Source organism: Balaenoptera physalus (genome assembly GCF_965194825.1).
Source record: "Balaenoptera physalus genome assembly, chromosome: 21".
In the NCBI taxonomy this organism is placed as follows: Eukaryota; Metazoa; Chordata; class Mammalia; order Artiodactyla; family Balaenopteridae; genus Balaenoptera; species Balaenoptera physalus.
The window spans coordinates 13,765,073-13,783,038 of NC_138902.1; the positions used below are offsets into that span (position 1 = coordinate 13,765,073).

A 17,966-nucleotide genomic window follows, 5' to 3' on the forward strand; every position below is an offset into this window, starting at 1 on the left:
CAATGCCTACTGGGCTTCTTTGAATTTTGGAGACAGCATATTCCGCATTTGAGTGTGTTACTCCAACCCATTTGCCAAGTGACCCATAAAGCTGCTAGTTTTGTATGGGGCCCAGAGCAGGAGAAGGCTCTGCAACAGGTCCAGGCTGCAATGCAAGCTGCTCTTCCACTTGGGCCACATAAGCCAGCAGATCCAATGGTACTTGAAGTGGGAAGTGGCAGATAGGAGTGCTGTTTGGAGCCTTTGGCAGGCCCCATATGTGTATCACGGTGCAGGCCATTAGGATTATAGAGAAAGGCCCTGACGTAATCTAAAGAGAACTATTTTCCTTTTCAAAAACAACTTTTGGTCAGCTACTGGTAGAGCCTTAGTGGAGACTGAACACTTGACCATAGGCCACTAAATTATACTGCAACCTCAGCTGTTGATCATAAACAAGTGTTTTCTGACCACCAAGTCATAAAATTGGGCTGCACAGAAACATTCCATCATCACATGGAAATGGAAACTGTGATCAGGCCCAAGCAGGCCCTGAAGGCACAGGTAAGTTACAAGAAGAAGTGGAATAAATGCCTATAGTCCCAACTACCACTACAGTGCCTTCTCTCAGCTTGCATTTATGGACTCATAAGGAGTTCCCTATAATCAGTTGACTGACAGAGGAAGAGAAGACTTGGGCCTAGTTTACAGATGAATCTGCCTGGTATGCAGGCACCACAGTAGCACTACAACTCCTCTCTTGGACATCCTTGAAGGATAGTGGTGAAAGGAAATCCTATTAAAAGGGCAGAACTTCAGGCAGTGTACCTGGCTGTGCAATTTGCTTGGAAGGAGAAATAGCCAGACATATGATTATATACCAGTTCTGGGCTGTAGCCAATGGTTTGGCTGGATGATCAGGGACTTGGAAGGAATATAAATGGAAAACTGATGACAAAATTATTTGGGGAAGAAGTATGTGGCTAGACCTCTCTGAATGGGCAAGAAACATGAAGATGTTTGTGTCCCATGTGAATGTTCACTAAGAGTGATCTCAACAGAGGACAATTTTAATAATCAGGTGGAAACGATGACCCATTTTGTGGATACTAGTCAGCCTATTTCCTAGCCATGCCTGTTATCACCAAATGGGCTAATGAATAAAGTGATCATGGTGGCAGGATGGGCTTAGCAACCTGGCAGCACCACTGCTGAGTGCCTAATCTTCCAGCAGCAGAGGCCAACACCGAGCCCAGGATACAGCACCATTCTCAGGATGATCAGCCACCTACCTGCTGGCGGGTTGATTACATTGGACCATTTCCGTCAAGGAAGGGGCAGTGTTTTTTCCTTACTGGAATAGACACTCTTGGTTCAGATTTACCTTCCCTATATGTAATGCTTCTGCCAAAACTGCCATCCATTGATTGACAGAATGACTTACCCACCGTCACAGTATTTTATGCAGCATTGCTTCTGATCAAGGAACTAACTTCACAGAAAAAGAACTGCAGCAATGGCCCTGGGCTCATGGAATTCACTCGTTCCCCACCATCCTGAAGCTGCTGGCTTGATAGAATGGTGGAATGGCCTTTTGAACACTCTACTACAGTGCTGGCTAGGTGGCAGTGTTTCTCAGGGCTGGGGCAAGGTTCTCCAGAAGACTGTCCAATATATGATGCTGTTTCTCCAATAACCAGGATTCATGGGTCCAGGAACTGAAGGGTGGAAAGAGGAGTGGCACCACTCACTATTACCCCAAGTGATCCACTAGCAAAATTTTTGCTTCCTGTTTCCCGACTTTAAGTTCTGTTGGCCTAGAGGTCTTAGTCCCAGAGGGAAGAATGCTGTCGCCAGGGAACATAACAGTGATATCTTTAATTGGAATTAAGACTGCTACATGGCTACTTTGGTTCCTCATACCTCTGAATCAATAGGAAAACAAGGGAGGTAAGGTATTGGCTGTGGTTAATGATCTTGACTACCAAAGGGAACTGGGCTACTACTCAACAATGGCGGTAAGGAAGAGTATGTATGAAATACAGGAAATCCCGTGGAATGTCTCCTAGTACTACCGTGCTCTGTAATTAAGGTCAGTGAAGAACTACAACTCCATCCAGAAAGGATTACTAATGGTGCAGACCTTTCAGAAACGAAGGTTTGGGTCAGCAAAGCAGCTCAGGTGCTTGATGAAGTCAAAGGGAATGCAGAGTGGAGAGTAGAAGTAGGTAGTCATAAATACCAGCTACAACCATGTGACTAGTTACAGAAATGCAGACTGTAATTTCACAAGTATATTCTCCTTATTTTGTTATGAATACAGTTGTCTGTATATAAACATATATGAAGCAAATATCTTTACTTTCTTTCTTATTCCTTTAACATGTATCGACTTTATATAAATATTTAAATACTTTAAATTTTACATCATGGTATTTAAGTTATAAAATATCAGGAGAAGAGTAAACATCACTCAAGGGTTTTATCTCCTCTTCTGGAAAGGAATTAGGGCATTTTTGGTTGTATGCAGGATAGTTATATCACTTTAGGCAGAGGTATGACCTTTATTTGGAGATTAAGTATGGCTTAAGGAGATGCATATGGGTGCCAAGTTGACAAGGGGGAGACTTGTCATGGTTAATTTCATGTGTCAACTTAGGGATGTCCAAATGTCTGATAAAACAGTATTTCTGGGTGTGTCTGTGTGTCTTGGGAAGATATTAGTATTTGAATCATTAGACTGAGTGAAGGAGACTACCCTTACCAATTCGAGTGGGCATCATTCAATCTTTTGAGGACTTGAGCAGAACAAAAATGTAGAGGAAGGTCAACATGCTTTCTGCTTGAGCTGAGACATCCACCTTCTCCTAACCTGAGACACCCACTGGCACTCCTGGTCCTCAGGTTTTTGGACTCAGATTGGGACTTACATCATTGGCCCCCCATTTCTCAGGCCTTCAGACTCACACTGAATTACACTACTAGTCCTTTCCTGGCTCTCCAGCTTGCAGATGGCAGATCTTGGGACTTCTTTGCCTCCAGAACCATGTGAGCCAATTCCTTTAATAAATTTCCTCATCCCTCCCACCCCCCATCTATCTATATAACTCCTATTGCTTCTGTTTCTCTGGAGAACCCTAACTCACACAATTATATTATTGTAGCTTCTTCTTAGATTTACCTTTTGCACTATGATATGTTCTTTATATCTACTAATGCTTTTTGTGTTAAAGTCTACCAAGCTTTCTTTTGTTTAAAGTTCCATGGTATATATATCTGTCTTTTACTTTGAACCTTTATATAACTGAAATTGTCTTTTATAAGCAGCATATAGTTGAAATTTTTTTCCAAATCTTTTTTTTTAAATTTTTATTGTTGTCTTTTGATTGGTTATGGACCATGAGACTATAACACAACCACATACCATTGCAACTTAAAATATAACAGTGGCCTTTAATCATGGTATTGCATGTATTATATTATAAACTTTCCTTACCTCATGCCTACTCATTAACAGAGTTAATGCCTACTGACTAACAGAATTAATATGAGGTAACTTTAAAAATAAGAAATATGTAATATAAAAACTCATAAACATGCATTCCTTGCAAATAAGTTATTTGTGGTATTATGTTATATATGAAAACTTCTATCTTTTCTTGACAGATGAAAGACATAATGCACAGGTTTTGAATCCCAGGTAATCAGGCAAGGCATGTACGTTTTCTTTTCCATTTTTCCTGTCCATCAAAGATAATTACTCTGGTAGAATAAATAAAGGGGGAAAAGTCACCTGTATGATCAATCAAGTTAAAAATGATGATTAATTCAACAAATGGCATGAGGGTACACTTATTTTGAAGTAGAGTTCTATCATGTATCAATAATTTATTTGTAACCAACATTTTGAACACACAAATGCTAAAGAATTAAGCATTATTAGAAAAAAAGAGAAAAGATAGCACTCCAAGACATATTTTAGGTGACAGATTTACCATGTCTATGATATAGCTTACAATATTGAAAAATATGCCTCAATTTGATTTTTATTATATGCAGCTATATTACTATCTTCATTTAATATACATTTATGTTTATCTATCTAATATGTTGAATTTTCTGTTTGTCTGTTTCTTCCTCTCATCCTAAAATAGTTGATACTTACTGTGATACCATGGATTCTTTGTTTTCCAGGCTAGTCTTTGGTCCCACTCTCACTTTCCAGTTGCCTATATATTTAAAAATAAAAATAATCATTTAAAATTGTATTTTCCTCAAAGATGGTTCTACAAAACTCTGTACCATTTATCAGTATTGAAATAGTTTTGAATCCCTATCTGAGATCTGGGAGTAGTCACTACTTAAGAATATCTTACCACTGAGAGCACCTCTTAACTGGTAAGAAAGACTAATATGAGAAAAAGCAAAGTAATATAAGTTTACCTGGAAATGAACTCAGATCATATTTATATTCATAACATTATTAGCTAGGTTTACACTTTTTTTTACCATTCATATTCTGCCCAGTTTTTCCACAATAGAGTCATCTAATATAAGAAAATTCCTTTAATATGTTTAAATATTATCTGAATTATGTGACTATTTTATGTGTTACATATTACTTCAGCAATTTTACATAAACTTCTCAAAATATTTCTATGAAATGTATTCTCTTTTAATTAGTATTATCTTATCAACTTTAAATACTTCAATAAAATTCTTTAAATATTTGAATAAAATTCATTTCATTTTAATTAAGATGGAGGGCATAGATGTAAAACTCAAAGGCAGAAATTATTTTATAGCAATTTCCATGAAAGGAAATAAACCAATTTTAATATTTATTTTATTCTTGAAGCATATTTTCAGATATTTATAAGGTTATTTAATTAAAAAAATTTTTTGTCTGTAGATTAGCCATGGCTATATCTAGATTTTTCAGCTTTACTATTATATATTAATTTCTAATCTTTTCCAACTCTGGCTGCCTCTCAATTTATTTAAGTGCCTTAAAGCTTAACTACTCTCCTAAATTTCCATGCTATGTTTTAATAAAATAGTGTATGCAAAATTCTTTGAAATATATAAATATTAAAAAGTAAAGTAATAATATTTAATACATATTTAATAATTAAGATCAAATAATAAAAGGAGGTAGATAAACACTAACTAGAAATCATTTCTACTTAAATTTACCCTTAACACAGTCCAAGTTATTTTAAGATTAAAGAAATTTATTATTCATTATATTGATCATTAATATATTACATATTAAATTTCCATATAAAGATAAATATATAATCGGAATTATTACTAGTTATATCACCATAATGTTATTTATTGATAAGTTACTATGTAGGCCAACTAATTACAAAAGTAATGAATCTTAAATATGAAATTAATATACTCATCGCTTGTATAGTCCTCAGTTCTCCATTTTTTTCTTTGGAAATAAACTTTTACCAGTGTAGCAATCAGTACACAGAGAATAATGAAAAAAGGAATGAGTAAGAAAAATGGCCATCTCATAGGTTTGGAATAGTAAACATTCTCAATATAGCGCCTGTCTAGGAGAGAAAACACCAGAGATTTGAAAGCAACTACCAGGAATATAGCAAAACCATTTCTGCATTTTAATATGACTATTAGAATAAAATGTTTAAACATTTAACAATTTTATAATTAACATATTTAATATGAAGTGGGTAAGTTGACATCATAAGTGCTCAAAGTTAGACTTTACATAATAGTCCTATATTCCTTGCTTGTTTATTAAGAACCTTCTATTCCATGTAGTCTCTTTTCAGATCTGTCTCATAATACGAAAAGGATTATAGTGTGATCCCAGGAAGAACTGAATTTTCCCTCAATACTCAATTTTTTGTGTGTGTAAGAAATATTGCATATGTAAGAGCATTTCAATGAAGTCCAAATTCTTTTCTTTTATTGCACTGGTATTTATTTTCATGTTTCATCTAAGAAATTAATTGCTTATCTCAAGGTCATGTAGACATTTCCCGTGTTTCTTTCAAGAATAGTTTTAGCTTCTACATTTAGATTTGTCGTCTATCCCATATGAATTGTGAAGTAAGTTGTAATTTTGAGATTCATTTGGCCTTATGTGGCTAGCCAGTTGTTAGAATACAATGTTTTGAACTGACTTTCCTTTCCCTTTGAACTATCTTTGTACTTTTCTTGATTACTGTAACTATATACTAAATCTATATTATTCTAAATTTAATATAAGGCAAATAGACTAAGTTGTCCTTCTTTGTTGTACTTTTTCAGAGCTCTTTCGCTATTCTAAGCACTTTTGTGTATATTTTAGAATCAAATTGTTGATATCTAAAATGTTGCATGCTTTTATGATTGGTTATTTTTATCTATAGATTTAATTTGGTGAGAATTGACATCTTGGCAATAATAAACTTTCCAATAGGTGAGCATGGCATATTTCTCCATTTACTTGTATGTTTAGCGTCTATCTGCATTTTTGTTTTAGTTTCAGTCTTGCACATCTTTTGTTAAACTTATTCCTAATATTTTATATTTTGATAGTATTGTAGATGGTACTGATTTTAAGTTGGTTTTCATTTACTGCTGCTAGTATATAGCAATACTATCCACTTTTAAACATTTTCTTTGACCTTTCGAAAGGTTTTTATTACTTCTAGAAGTATTTTTGTAGAGTCCTTAGGATTTTTGATGTAATTAATCATATCGTCTGCAGTCTAATTTCATCCTTTCTAATCTTCATGCTCCTGATTTTTTGTTCTTTACTTATTGCACTGGCTAGGACTTAGGGTAAAATATTGACATGGTGAGAGCAGACTTCATTGCCTTGCTCTCAAATTTTGGAAAAAACAATGTATTTTATCATAAGATATATTGGCTAAGATATTTTTTGTTGATGCTTTTTATCATATTGATGAAGTTTGCTTCTGTTGGTAGTTTGTTGCCTTTAAAAAATTCATAAATAGGTGTTGAATTTTGTCAAATGACTTTTATGCATCAAAAGAGAAAATGATATACATTTAAAAAATTCTTAATTTGGTGAATTGCACTGATTGACTTTCAAATGAATGCTTATATTTGTGCTTATGAAGTATATTGTTCTGTAATTTTTTCTTTGTTAACTTTCTTTCTGAATTTGGAATCAGGGATATGTTTTCCTCATACAGCGAGGTGACAGGAGTCACTTCCACCACTACTTTTTAAAATGGTGTTTCTTCCTTGCAAAAACTTGCCAGAATTAACCTGTGAAACCATATACATCTGTACTTCTTGTTGCTGTTATTTTTGTTGGTGGTGATTTTCAAAAATCACAAATGCACAAATCATGAAGTTTGGGCTTCTGATTTCTTGGTTATACCCTATGATTTATAATTCCTTTTCCATAAGGAGTAGCCCTTATAACCTTTTTACATTAGAGTAGCTTCAGTCTACTTTTACCCATAATTGATTAGTACTTGAAGAACATATGTATTATCTTGACCATTTTCAGTCTGACTGATGTAATTCTTTAAAAATGTATGGATTTCTTGTGTATTAAATAAAAAATACACCCCATTAAATGAAACCACACCCACAAATCTTTTTGACATAAATCTGTCTATATTGGACTCTGGTGAGGCTGCTATAAAATAACCTATTTAAGATTCATAGTAACCTTATTGTTTGAGAGTTTTTAAGAGGCAGTCCAGTACAATACTTAGAAGGCTTTTTGTATATTGAGAGATGAAGGTGTCTAAGAGGCATCACTTTAAGTTTTTCTGAGGTCTTAACAGAGGGGTTTACATACACTTGACAATTTTTATCTGAGATCAAATTTTATTGCTCAGTATCTCAAATTTAGCTGTTAGCCATTTCTTACTTTAAGAATGTTTTGCTGGAAGAATTCAGGAATAAAAATTAATTTTATTTTCAAACCAAATAAATTCTAGCTCTTTTCAAGTAAAATAGACATTTTACTTGAAAACTGAGCTGTTCCTTCATTAATAATTACTATCGTCTTGTATTTTATCATAGGTAACTTAAGTCACCCAACCTGGAAATCTTGCTGACCAGAACCATGAATTCTACTTTCCACATTACCACAGGCAGCAAGGATGCCACACAATTCACTGCTTCATAATAAATGTCCTCAATTTCTCCAACTCCTAATAACATGTTTTAAAGCTGTCTTTGAATTGCTCACCAACAGTCTTCTCAAGACAATGTCAACATACATCAGTAGTCTTCAACAGTTTCCTGTTCTACCGTCCATGCACCATCCAATTCCAAAACTAATGGCACATGTTTTAGATTCTTGTTATATAAATATAAATACACCATCTGGTACCAAACTGTATGTGTGTGTGTGTCTGTGTGTGTGTGGAGAGAGAGAGAGAGAGAGAGGTTGTGCAAGAAAGTACCCCTAAATTTAGTAACTTAATCATTTAATTTTAATTTTGTGTGTCATGAATTTGGGGAGGGCTTAGTTGCATGGTTGTATTTTTATTTTTATGTCTCAATGTAGTCAAATTTCATATACAGCAGATAATTTTCAACAGAATGAGTGTTCCAATAATGAGAGTTCCAAGCATTAGTATTCTAAAAAATCCAATCAGAATCTGCAGGAAGACCATGGAAGTCTCCGAATCTCACTTCTGTATATTTTATTGCTCAATCACATCACTAAAACCAACCTGGATTCTAGGAAACAGTCTTCTTCTCACTGGGGAAGCAGCATACATGTGCATGGATAGAAGCAGTTAATTGCTGTTAATTTGAAGATAAGCTGACCGTTCCCACTAACATAGAAATAGCTTGGTGATACGTAAGTATGTTATAATGTTTTTTACTTAATCTATTACTGTATGGTCTTAAATACTATATTTCAAATGCTGGAATGAATGTGGAAATGTTAAGAACTAAGTCTGGCTCAAAATCTGCTTGCTTTGATTTTCTGTAAATATAGGTTTTTATATGAAAGAAATCTGGTCCTAAGCAACACTGGATCTGCCAGCTTGCTCTAAAATCCATCTCTACTTTGAACCAAAAAATGTAGAAAATTATATCTCCTAAGCTCCTTAACCTTTGGTCTTCTAGTTAGATTTGGCTAATGGGATTCACTGGATAAAATTTGGAGGGTAAGAAGACAGAAATTGCCATGGTATTTAACCCTCTCCGTCTCTAGCATCTGCAGTTGTGTCCCTGTATCCTCTACACCTTCACCTCATGCTGGAGAGTACCTCTACCTGTGTTCTAGACCCTGGTATATAGCCCTGACCACAGTTACATGTCATGCGAGATGGCTTAGATTCTGGTTCTAGTAATAACATCTCCATTTATTGTGCCTTTAGCCCTAAGAAGTGGTACTGGATTCCTGTGTTGCTAATCTCTGGTTGCCTCACTGTTCTCTGATTGGCTTTTATCTCTGCCGTTATGTGTTACCCCATGCCTTGTATTGAATTCCTTCTGTATGAAAGGCTAAAGTGATTTCTATTTTCATGCCTGGGCCTTTACTGACATACCTTATTTACAACATATATTTAATATGTTATAACACATTAGTCTCTGGAAGGAAAACGTAAATTAAATAGCCATATATGGTGTATTGTTTTATGTCCAAACATAATCTAAATATAAATTGGTAGACAAAATACTTATTTTATTAAATTTAATACATGAAAATGTTATTTTAATTATAATTTCAATTGAAATCAATATCAATCCAGTATCAATCAATACTTACCAGGTAAACGGTCTGGTAGGCCTGGTACTGAGGGTGGAAAGTTGCCACTGTCAATACTTCCACCTTCCCATGACTCTAGTGAAACTTGGCAATTTGGAGGTAAATATGTAGGGTTACAGTGACAGTGCCTTTTATTATTACATAGCTGAAACAGGAGAAATATCATCTTATAAAATAAGTAGCTAAAATTATTTGTGTTCACTTAAAATTTTGAAATAATACCTAGGTCAGATAAGACTGATTTTCTTATGTGGTTTATGAATATGACTGTGTGTGTGTGTGTTTAGCTGTGCGTTTGCTTTCCAACTATCAATCTCAGTGATTTCTATTCTAGTCTCATAGTGCTGATACTTACACCTTGATTGTGGCATTTTTCTGGAGTACAGTCATAATTCAAGACTGAAGAATCTACACATTTCTTATTCTTGCAAACCTAAAAAGGAGATATCCCAAAGTAAGTTAACTGTACCACCATCTGTATTTGGCATCTAATTAAAAGGATTCCTTATTATACTGACATAAGAGGTATTCATTTAATAATAAATATTAATATACTAACAATAAGTGATTAATTCATAGTGCTACTGTGTTTTCAGCACTAGATGAGACTGATTATCTGAAAGTAAATAAAACAATAAAAGCATCTTCCCTGCTTATACTGGGATAGGAAGTACAGACATGAAATAAATAACAGGAAAGGTAAATGTGTAATAAATACTATAATAAAATAGTTTTATGAAATAATAAAAACACAGAATTTAATATATGAGGACAGTGAAACTTTTTTTTTAAAAATTTTTTTAAGTACTTTTTTTTAAATTAATTAATTAATTTATTTATTTTTGGCTGTGTTGGGTCTTCGCTTCTGTGCGAGGGCTTTCTCTAGTTGTGGCAAGTGGGGGCCACTCTTCATCGCGGTGCGCGGGCCTCTCACTATCGCGGCCTCTCTTGTTGCGGAGCACAGGCTCCAGACGTGCAGGCTCAGTAGTTGTGGCTCACGGGCCCAGTCGCTCTGCAGCATGTGGGATCCTCCCAGACCAGGGCTCGAACCCGTGTCCCCTGCATTAGCAGGCGGACTCTCAACCACTGCGCCACCAGGGAAGCCCCAGTGAAACTTTTTTATTGAGCTCTGATGTTGAACATGACTTAAGCATAGAAATGAAAGACAAAGTACATATAGAAAAAGAATGAATATTGAAAATGACCCTACATCATATCTATTATGAAACTTTTAAGAAATATTAAGGGCAGTGCAGTTCTTACACAAAGAACAGCCATTCAAACATTAATTAACTAAATATTTGAGTCTTACGATGCACCTGGCTCTGAGAACACAGCAGTGAACAACAACAACAACAAAACTCATGTTGCTCATATTGCAGTAAAAGATATAGAAACACACACACAACAAAAAATCTATATGTGATGTGACAGAGGTTATTATGGAGGGTTTGTCTGTGTCTTATAGTCTTAATCAGAAAATTGGTCTATAACCTATAAGCAATTGGTGGTGTTTAGAGATTTAATTGGAAGATGGAAAGCTGATAAAAGGAGGTTTTGAAAAAGAGAATGTAAAAGGCAAGAGAAAATATAGAAAGACAAACTAGAATAACGTTACAGTAGTCCAGAAAAATGACAACCATAGAGTGAAATTGAGTGGTAGTGGTGTTGATGAAAAACAGTGGTTGTGTTTGAGACAGAGTTAGATAGTTTGATCCACCTAAGTTCAGTGATAGATTGTATATAAAGGATGAAAAGAGAGATGGGGCAATGACACCAAGGTCTCTGGTATGTCTTAACTTTCTTGGTTGTGGTACAAGTAATGGAATAAGAAAGCTAAGCATAAAGCTCAAAAGTTTAGAAATATTATTTTTTGAGACTTCTTTTTACTTGTAATATCAAATAATACTACGCACTTGAGATAAAATAAAAATTATTTTTAGGCACAGAAAATGTGAGACAATGTGATTCCACAAAAGTAACCAAAACCTGAAGCCAGCATTCCTCCCGTGGTCATCAATGGCTAAGGATGTAGTATTTAAGTGATTATATGCACCGTACACCAGTGACAGAATTAAAAGCAGGTTTTACCAAATCCTGAAAAAGTAATCTGGAGGGTGACATCAGCAAAATGGTGCACTAGGAAGCCCCAAGTCTTGTTCTCCTTTAGAGATCCTAGAAGAAGAAGATGAAGAAGGAGGAGGAGGGGGAGGAATGGGGGAGGAGGAGGTGGGGGTGGAGGGGGAGAAGAACTGGCTAAAGCAACCCATAGGAGCTCTGGAAGCAGTCAAAGGTCTACTGCAAATGCCCAAACAAACAAACAAAAAGCCACAATCAAAATGTTAGAAAGTTTTGTAGTATTTTGCTCAAACCTTGTCCCACTACTTTTTGGGCATGCCATAGTCTTGGTCTAGAGGAGACAGCAGCTGAGTTTCCAATTCCCTCCCTTGAACTGAACGGAGTAGAGGACACCTTATTTTCAATATTCTAACCTGTCTGGGAACTGCCTGAAGACTGGTCTCTGTTCCACCTAATTCAGATCTCAGATGCACACTGCTCAGGAAAACTGCAGGGAAACTAAGACTTGTAGACATTTGGAGCAGAGAGAATGGGTGGAAACATACAATAGACCATCTAAGGCTCCAAGGCAACCCTGGCATGAGACTATTTGGAAAAATAAGACATTAAAAAACATACATGTATGTGGGGAATAAGAAAAGCCACAAAAAGACCCAGGAAAGATGCATATTCACAAAGATCTCAGAGACCACAAGCTTTCTCCTCAGGCTACTCCCAAGGCTCAGAGCACACCCAAGAAATTAGAAAAGGACTACGCTAGCAGAGAGCCAGACTGCAAACACTGGGAGAAACGGCTGTTTTTCAAAAGTCCAATTTTTAACAAAAAAATCACATGCTATAAAGAGAAATAGGAGAAAAAGGAGGAAAGAATATGCAATGGAGATAAGACAGTATCACCAACAAGTGGTGCTGGGAAAACTGGACAGCCACATGTAAAACAATAAGATTAGAACAATCCCTCACAGCATTTACAAAAATAAATTCAAAATGGTTTAAAGACCTAGATGTAAGGCCTGTAACCATAAGACTCTTAGAAGAGAACATAGGTGGGATACATTTTGACATAAATTGTAGCAGTATTTTCGTGGATCAGTCTCCTAAGACAAAAGAAGTAAAATCAAAACTAAACAAAAGGGAGCTAATTAAACTTAAAAGCTTTTGCACAGCAAAGGAAACTATCAACAAAACAAAAAGAAACCTATGGAATCGGAGAAAATACTTGCTAATTATGCAACTAACAAGATGTTAACATCCAAAATATATAGACAGCTCATTCAACACAATATCAAAACAAAAACAAAACAGTTAAACAACGGGCAGAAGACTGAATAGACATATTTCCATAGAAGATAAAAAGATGGCCCACGGGCTCATGAAAAGATGTTCAACATCACTAATTATTAGAGAGATGCAAATCAAAAACACAATGAGGTATCACCTCACACCTGTTTGAATGGCTCTCATCAAAAAGTCTACAAATAACAAATATTGGGGAGAATGTGGAGAAAAGGGAGCCCTTGTACACTTTTGCTAGTGATGCAAATTGGTACAGCCACTATGGAAAACACTATGGACGTTCCTTAAAAACGTAAAAATAGAATTACCATACAACCCAGCAATCCCACTCCTGGGTATACATCTGGAAAAAAGAAAGACACTGATTCAAAAAGATACATGTTCCCCAATGTTCACAGCAGCACTGTTTACAATAGCCAAGACTCAGAAGCAACTCAAGTGCCCATCAACAGACTATTGCATTTAAAAATGTGATTTTGAAATATATATATATGTATAAATTTATTTATATAATGGAATATTACTCAGCCATAAAAAAGAATGAAATACTGTCATTTGCAGTAATGTGGGTGTGCTTAAAGAAAATTATGCTTAGTGAAATAAGTCAAAGAGAAAGTCAAATACTATATGATATCACTTATATGTGGAAACTTAAAAAGAATGCAAAGGAATATATATGCAAAACTGAGACAGATATAGAAAACAAACCCATGGTTGCCAAAGAGGAGATCAAAGTGGGGAGGGACAAATTAGGGTTATAGGATTAACAGATGCAAAGTAGTATATATAAAATAGATAGGCAACAAAGATATACTGTATCACACAGGGAATTATACCCATTATCTTGTAATAACCTATAATGGAATATAATCTGCAAAAATACTGAATCACTGTGCTGTACACCTGAAACTAACACAATATTGTAAATCAATTATACTTCAATTAATAAAAAGAGTTGATGGAAGGTTCATGAAAATGGAGAGTAGTTATATCTCAGATTTATGTGCCTTTGATTGATTTTTCCTTTACTCTCTGAATCCTTTATTATTTTCATCACTAAAATGGGCATATGTTACTTTAACTGCTATTTTAAGTAATTATATCAAAATATAATTCATGACATTAAAAATACTCCCTGTGTAACATGAGATAATTAATAAAACAGTTAATGAACTGTATGATTCTCAGTTCAGTTAATATATATGACTTCCATGAAAAAAGTACTAAATAGCCAATGAAATATTCATAGTGATAATATCTATGCATGAATGCAGGTTATATTTTTTCTTTTAAAAATTTTCTCATTTTCAAAACTTTCTACTTTCTTATTTTTTGAAATTAAATGTGCACTTAAATTATGAGAAAAATACCAAATATGCATTTAAAATTTGAAATTAGGAAATTAGTTGGTAATAAAAGACTACATACCTTATTTAGACCACAAACAGTTCCATCTTTTACCCACATGTTTCCGCTGTCTTTATCATCATATGCATATTCCAGTCCAACGCAGATGTGTCCATCTATGTTGCTATACAAAACAGTGGCATTTGGAATATTAATTATAATTCCTTTATCATATGTACACAGTAATTTTCCACATCGCACGTCCCTATAATTTACCAACAAATAAAAATCATTAGTTTTCAATACAGAGAAATATTAGAATATCATTTCTAAAGCAAACAGATTTAAATAAAGCATTAAGGGCTGCTAAAAGATGCATGCAATTAATTGTGCAACACCAAAAAATATGAGGGCCTTTCCTGCATTGTTAATAGTAACAACGTCTTAGTAATTATGAACTACTTTCTATTTAGACTTATCATTTTTTTGGTAACAATTCTTTATTCCTTTTTTGATTCTTAAACATGATTCCAAGCTTATTCTATTCTAAAAAATTAGTAAAATTTAAAAAATTACTGGTATGATTGGATTTCCTTTTCTGTTTTTCAAACATAATACGTACTCTCCACATCATGGGTCCCAAACTGACAAGACACTGAGGCATACACTCAAGAAGCAATACATGCAATAAATATTAACGCTGAACCACTAAGATACATCACAATGATAGTGCCTAAACCACAGACAAAATCATGAAAGTAACCAGAAAATAAAAAAGCATTAACAACAAAAGAACAATAATACAACTTAAGACTGACTTTCCAAGAGAAATAATGGAGATCAGATTATTGGATGACAGACTCAAAGGTGAGACAAAATATCTAGTGTCTTTCCATTTTGTACGTAGAGAAAATATCTTTCAAAAGGAAATATGGCATTTTCAGACAATAATTAATAAAATTTATCAACAGACATCCCAGACTAAAGAAAATGTAAACTGAGTTCTTCCCATTGAAGGAAATTTATCTTAGATGTAACTTGTAGAAGTACAAAACACATATAGCTTTATCAGACTGAGGAAGTTTCTTTCTACTCCTAGTTAGATGAGAGTGTTTATCATGGGTCAGTTCTAGGATTTGTGATAAATCAGGCACAAAATAAATGGTGTAGTTAAATCTTAACAAGGGGGCTAGGAGAGAGAGAAGGTATAGGTAAATTATCTCCCCCCAAATAAGTATAAAACTGTGCAAATTTGTCACAACAAACATTTCAGGGCTATGAAAACTGATCAAAAGCAAACAACAAATCGAGAAGCATTTATGTAAAGTTGCCATAAAATCAGTAATAATAGTGAAAAGCTGTGGTCTTCTTGCCTGGGTCTGTTTCCATACACTCTCTCAGCTGTCGTTTTACCAGGGCAAGGCTGGCCATTAAAACCAATAAATTCAGTGCCAGCGGGATCATCCTTGATTTGGTGCAGAGAGCAAAATAGTCTCACCCAGCAGCATTTTGAGTAAAAGTAGCAAATGTAGTAGGGAATGAATGTAAAACCAGCAGCACTGTTAGCCCAAGACTGAGGTCACAGTTGAGGTTAGGGACGGAGTAGCTAGAAATTGGAGCCATGATCCTGGAGAGGGTGATTCCATAAAGGCTGGCTGTCAGCTCTCCTTACATCACATCCCTAGCTGGCTGCGAGACTCCATGTATGTGCAGGGAGACTTGACAAGTCACTATTTGTTATAAAGCGGGAAACTAACACACCATTGTAAAGCAATTATACTCCAATAAAGGTGTTAAAAAATAATAATAATAAAATAAAATAAAATAAAGGGGGAAAACACAGAAGCTTCTCAAAGGACACAGAGGAAGCATTTCATAAAATCCAGCACTGAACCATGATGAACTGTCACATCCAGCTAGGAACAGACAGAAACTTCCTCAAACTGATAAAACTGTATGTGTAACCTACTAGTATAGTATCATGGGTAAAGCAGAAAGATTGAATGCTATCACCCTACAATCAGGAACTAAACAAACATTTCTGCTTTTATCACTTTTATGCAATGAGGCAAAGATTTCTTAGGTATTGTACCAAAAGCAAGATCTGTTAAAAAAATGAAGGGATAAGTTGGGCTTCATCAAAATTAAAATCTTTTGATCTTCAAAAATTTGTCATTAAGAAAAGATAGACCTAGATAAAATATTTATAATTCATATATCTGATAAAGATTCTATCCTGATATGTAAAGAATTTTCACAATTCAATAATGACAACAAAACCCAATTTAAACATGGGCTACAGATCTACCAAGACATTTTACCAAAGAAGATATACAAATGCCTTATAATCACATGAAAGGGTGGTAATTTCATAGATCGGTAGGTAAATGCAAATTAGAGCCAGAGTAAGATACCTTTTTAGAATGACACACAAATAAACAAGGAAACAAAAAGTCGTGACAATATCAAATGTTGGTGATGTAGAGAAGGATGTAGAGAAGCTAGAACTCTGATACATATTTGCTGGAAATGTAAAATGGTACAGTAACTGGAAAATATTTGGGAAGCTTCTTAAAATGTTGAACATCATATACTTGCCATGTGACCGAGCAATTCTACTTCTAAGTGTGCATCCAAGTGAAATTTTAAAATATGTGTCTACATAAAGACTTGCACCTTCACACTTGTTATATCCCAAGAGAAACAAATACATGGCTTTACAAAGCAAACAAACAAAATACTGCACAAAAATGTTCACAGCAGCATTGTTCTTGATTTTTTTTATTGAAGTATAGTTGATTTACAATGTTGTGTTAATTACTGCTGTACAGCAAAGTGGTTCAGTTATACATACATATATTCAATATTCTTTTCTACTATGGTTTATCATAGGATATTGAATATAGTTCTCTGTGCTCTACGGTAAGACCTTGTTGTTTATCCATTCTCTATATAATAGCTTACGTCCACAGCAGCATTGTTCTTAATGGCCTTAAACTAGAAACATTCTAAATGCCCATTAACTGGTACATAATTTTAAAATGTTTATATCCACACCATATAATATTACCCAGTAATAAGAAGCTACAAACTACTGATATAGGCTACAAAATGGTTGAATCTCAAAAAAGAAGTGAAAGGAACCAGACAAAAAGATTACATATAGTGTGATTTCTCTTACATAAAAATTCCAGAAAAGGCCAATCTATGGAAACAGAAAGTAGGTCACTGGTTGCTTGGGACCGGGATCAGGAGTAAGGATCGATTCCAAATGGGCACAAAGGAAAATTTAAAGTGATTCTGGATTCTAGTGATTTTGGCATTTCTATAAATTTATCACAAAGTAAATAAATTATCCCATTAAAATAGATTGATTACTTTTTAATTGTTTTAAATATTACTAAAGCCGTTAAAAATTATTTATGAGCTCCTACATAAAGTCTAGAAGTCATTTTTCCTGTCATTACAAGAAAATGCTGAGTAAACTGAAATCAGTGACTTTTCTTGGACCCATCAGAGAACTGAGGTT

The 17,966-nt window shown here is 34.5% G+C and overlaps 1 protein-coding gene across 1 annotated transcript in view; it reads right to left on the reverse strand.

Annotated features, from left to right (window-relative positions):
• Positions 1-1,930: 1,930 nt before the first annotated feature.
• ADAM2 (ADAM metallopeptidase domain 2) overlaps positions 1,931-17,966 on the reverse strand; it is a 99,916-nt gene continuing 83,880 nt past the window's right edge. Inside the window, exons 14-17 of the mRNA XM_082444200.1 lie at positions 14,519-14,702; positions 10,071-10,148; positions 9,712-9,860; positions 1,931-5,542 (exon numbers count right to left, since the gene is read on the reverse strand). Coding sequence (XP_082300326.1) covers positions 5,344-5,542; positions 9,712-9,860; positions 10,071-10,148; positions 14,519-14,702 — 610 coding nt within the window. The 3' untranslated portion in view covers positions 1,931-5,343. The remainder of the gene's footprint in view (positions 5,543-9,711; positions 9,861-10,070; positions 10,149-14,518; positions 14,703-17,966) is intronic.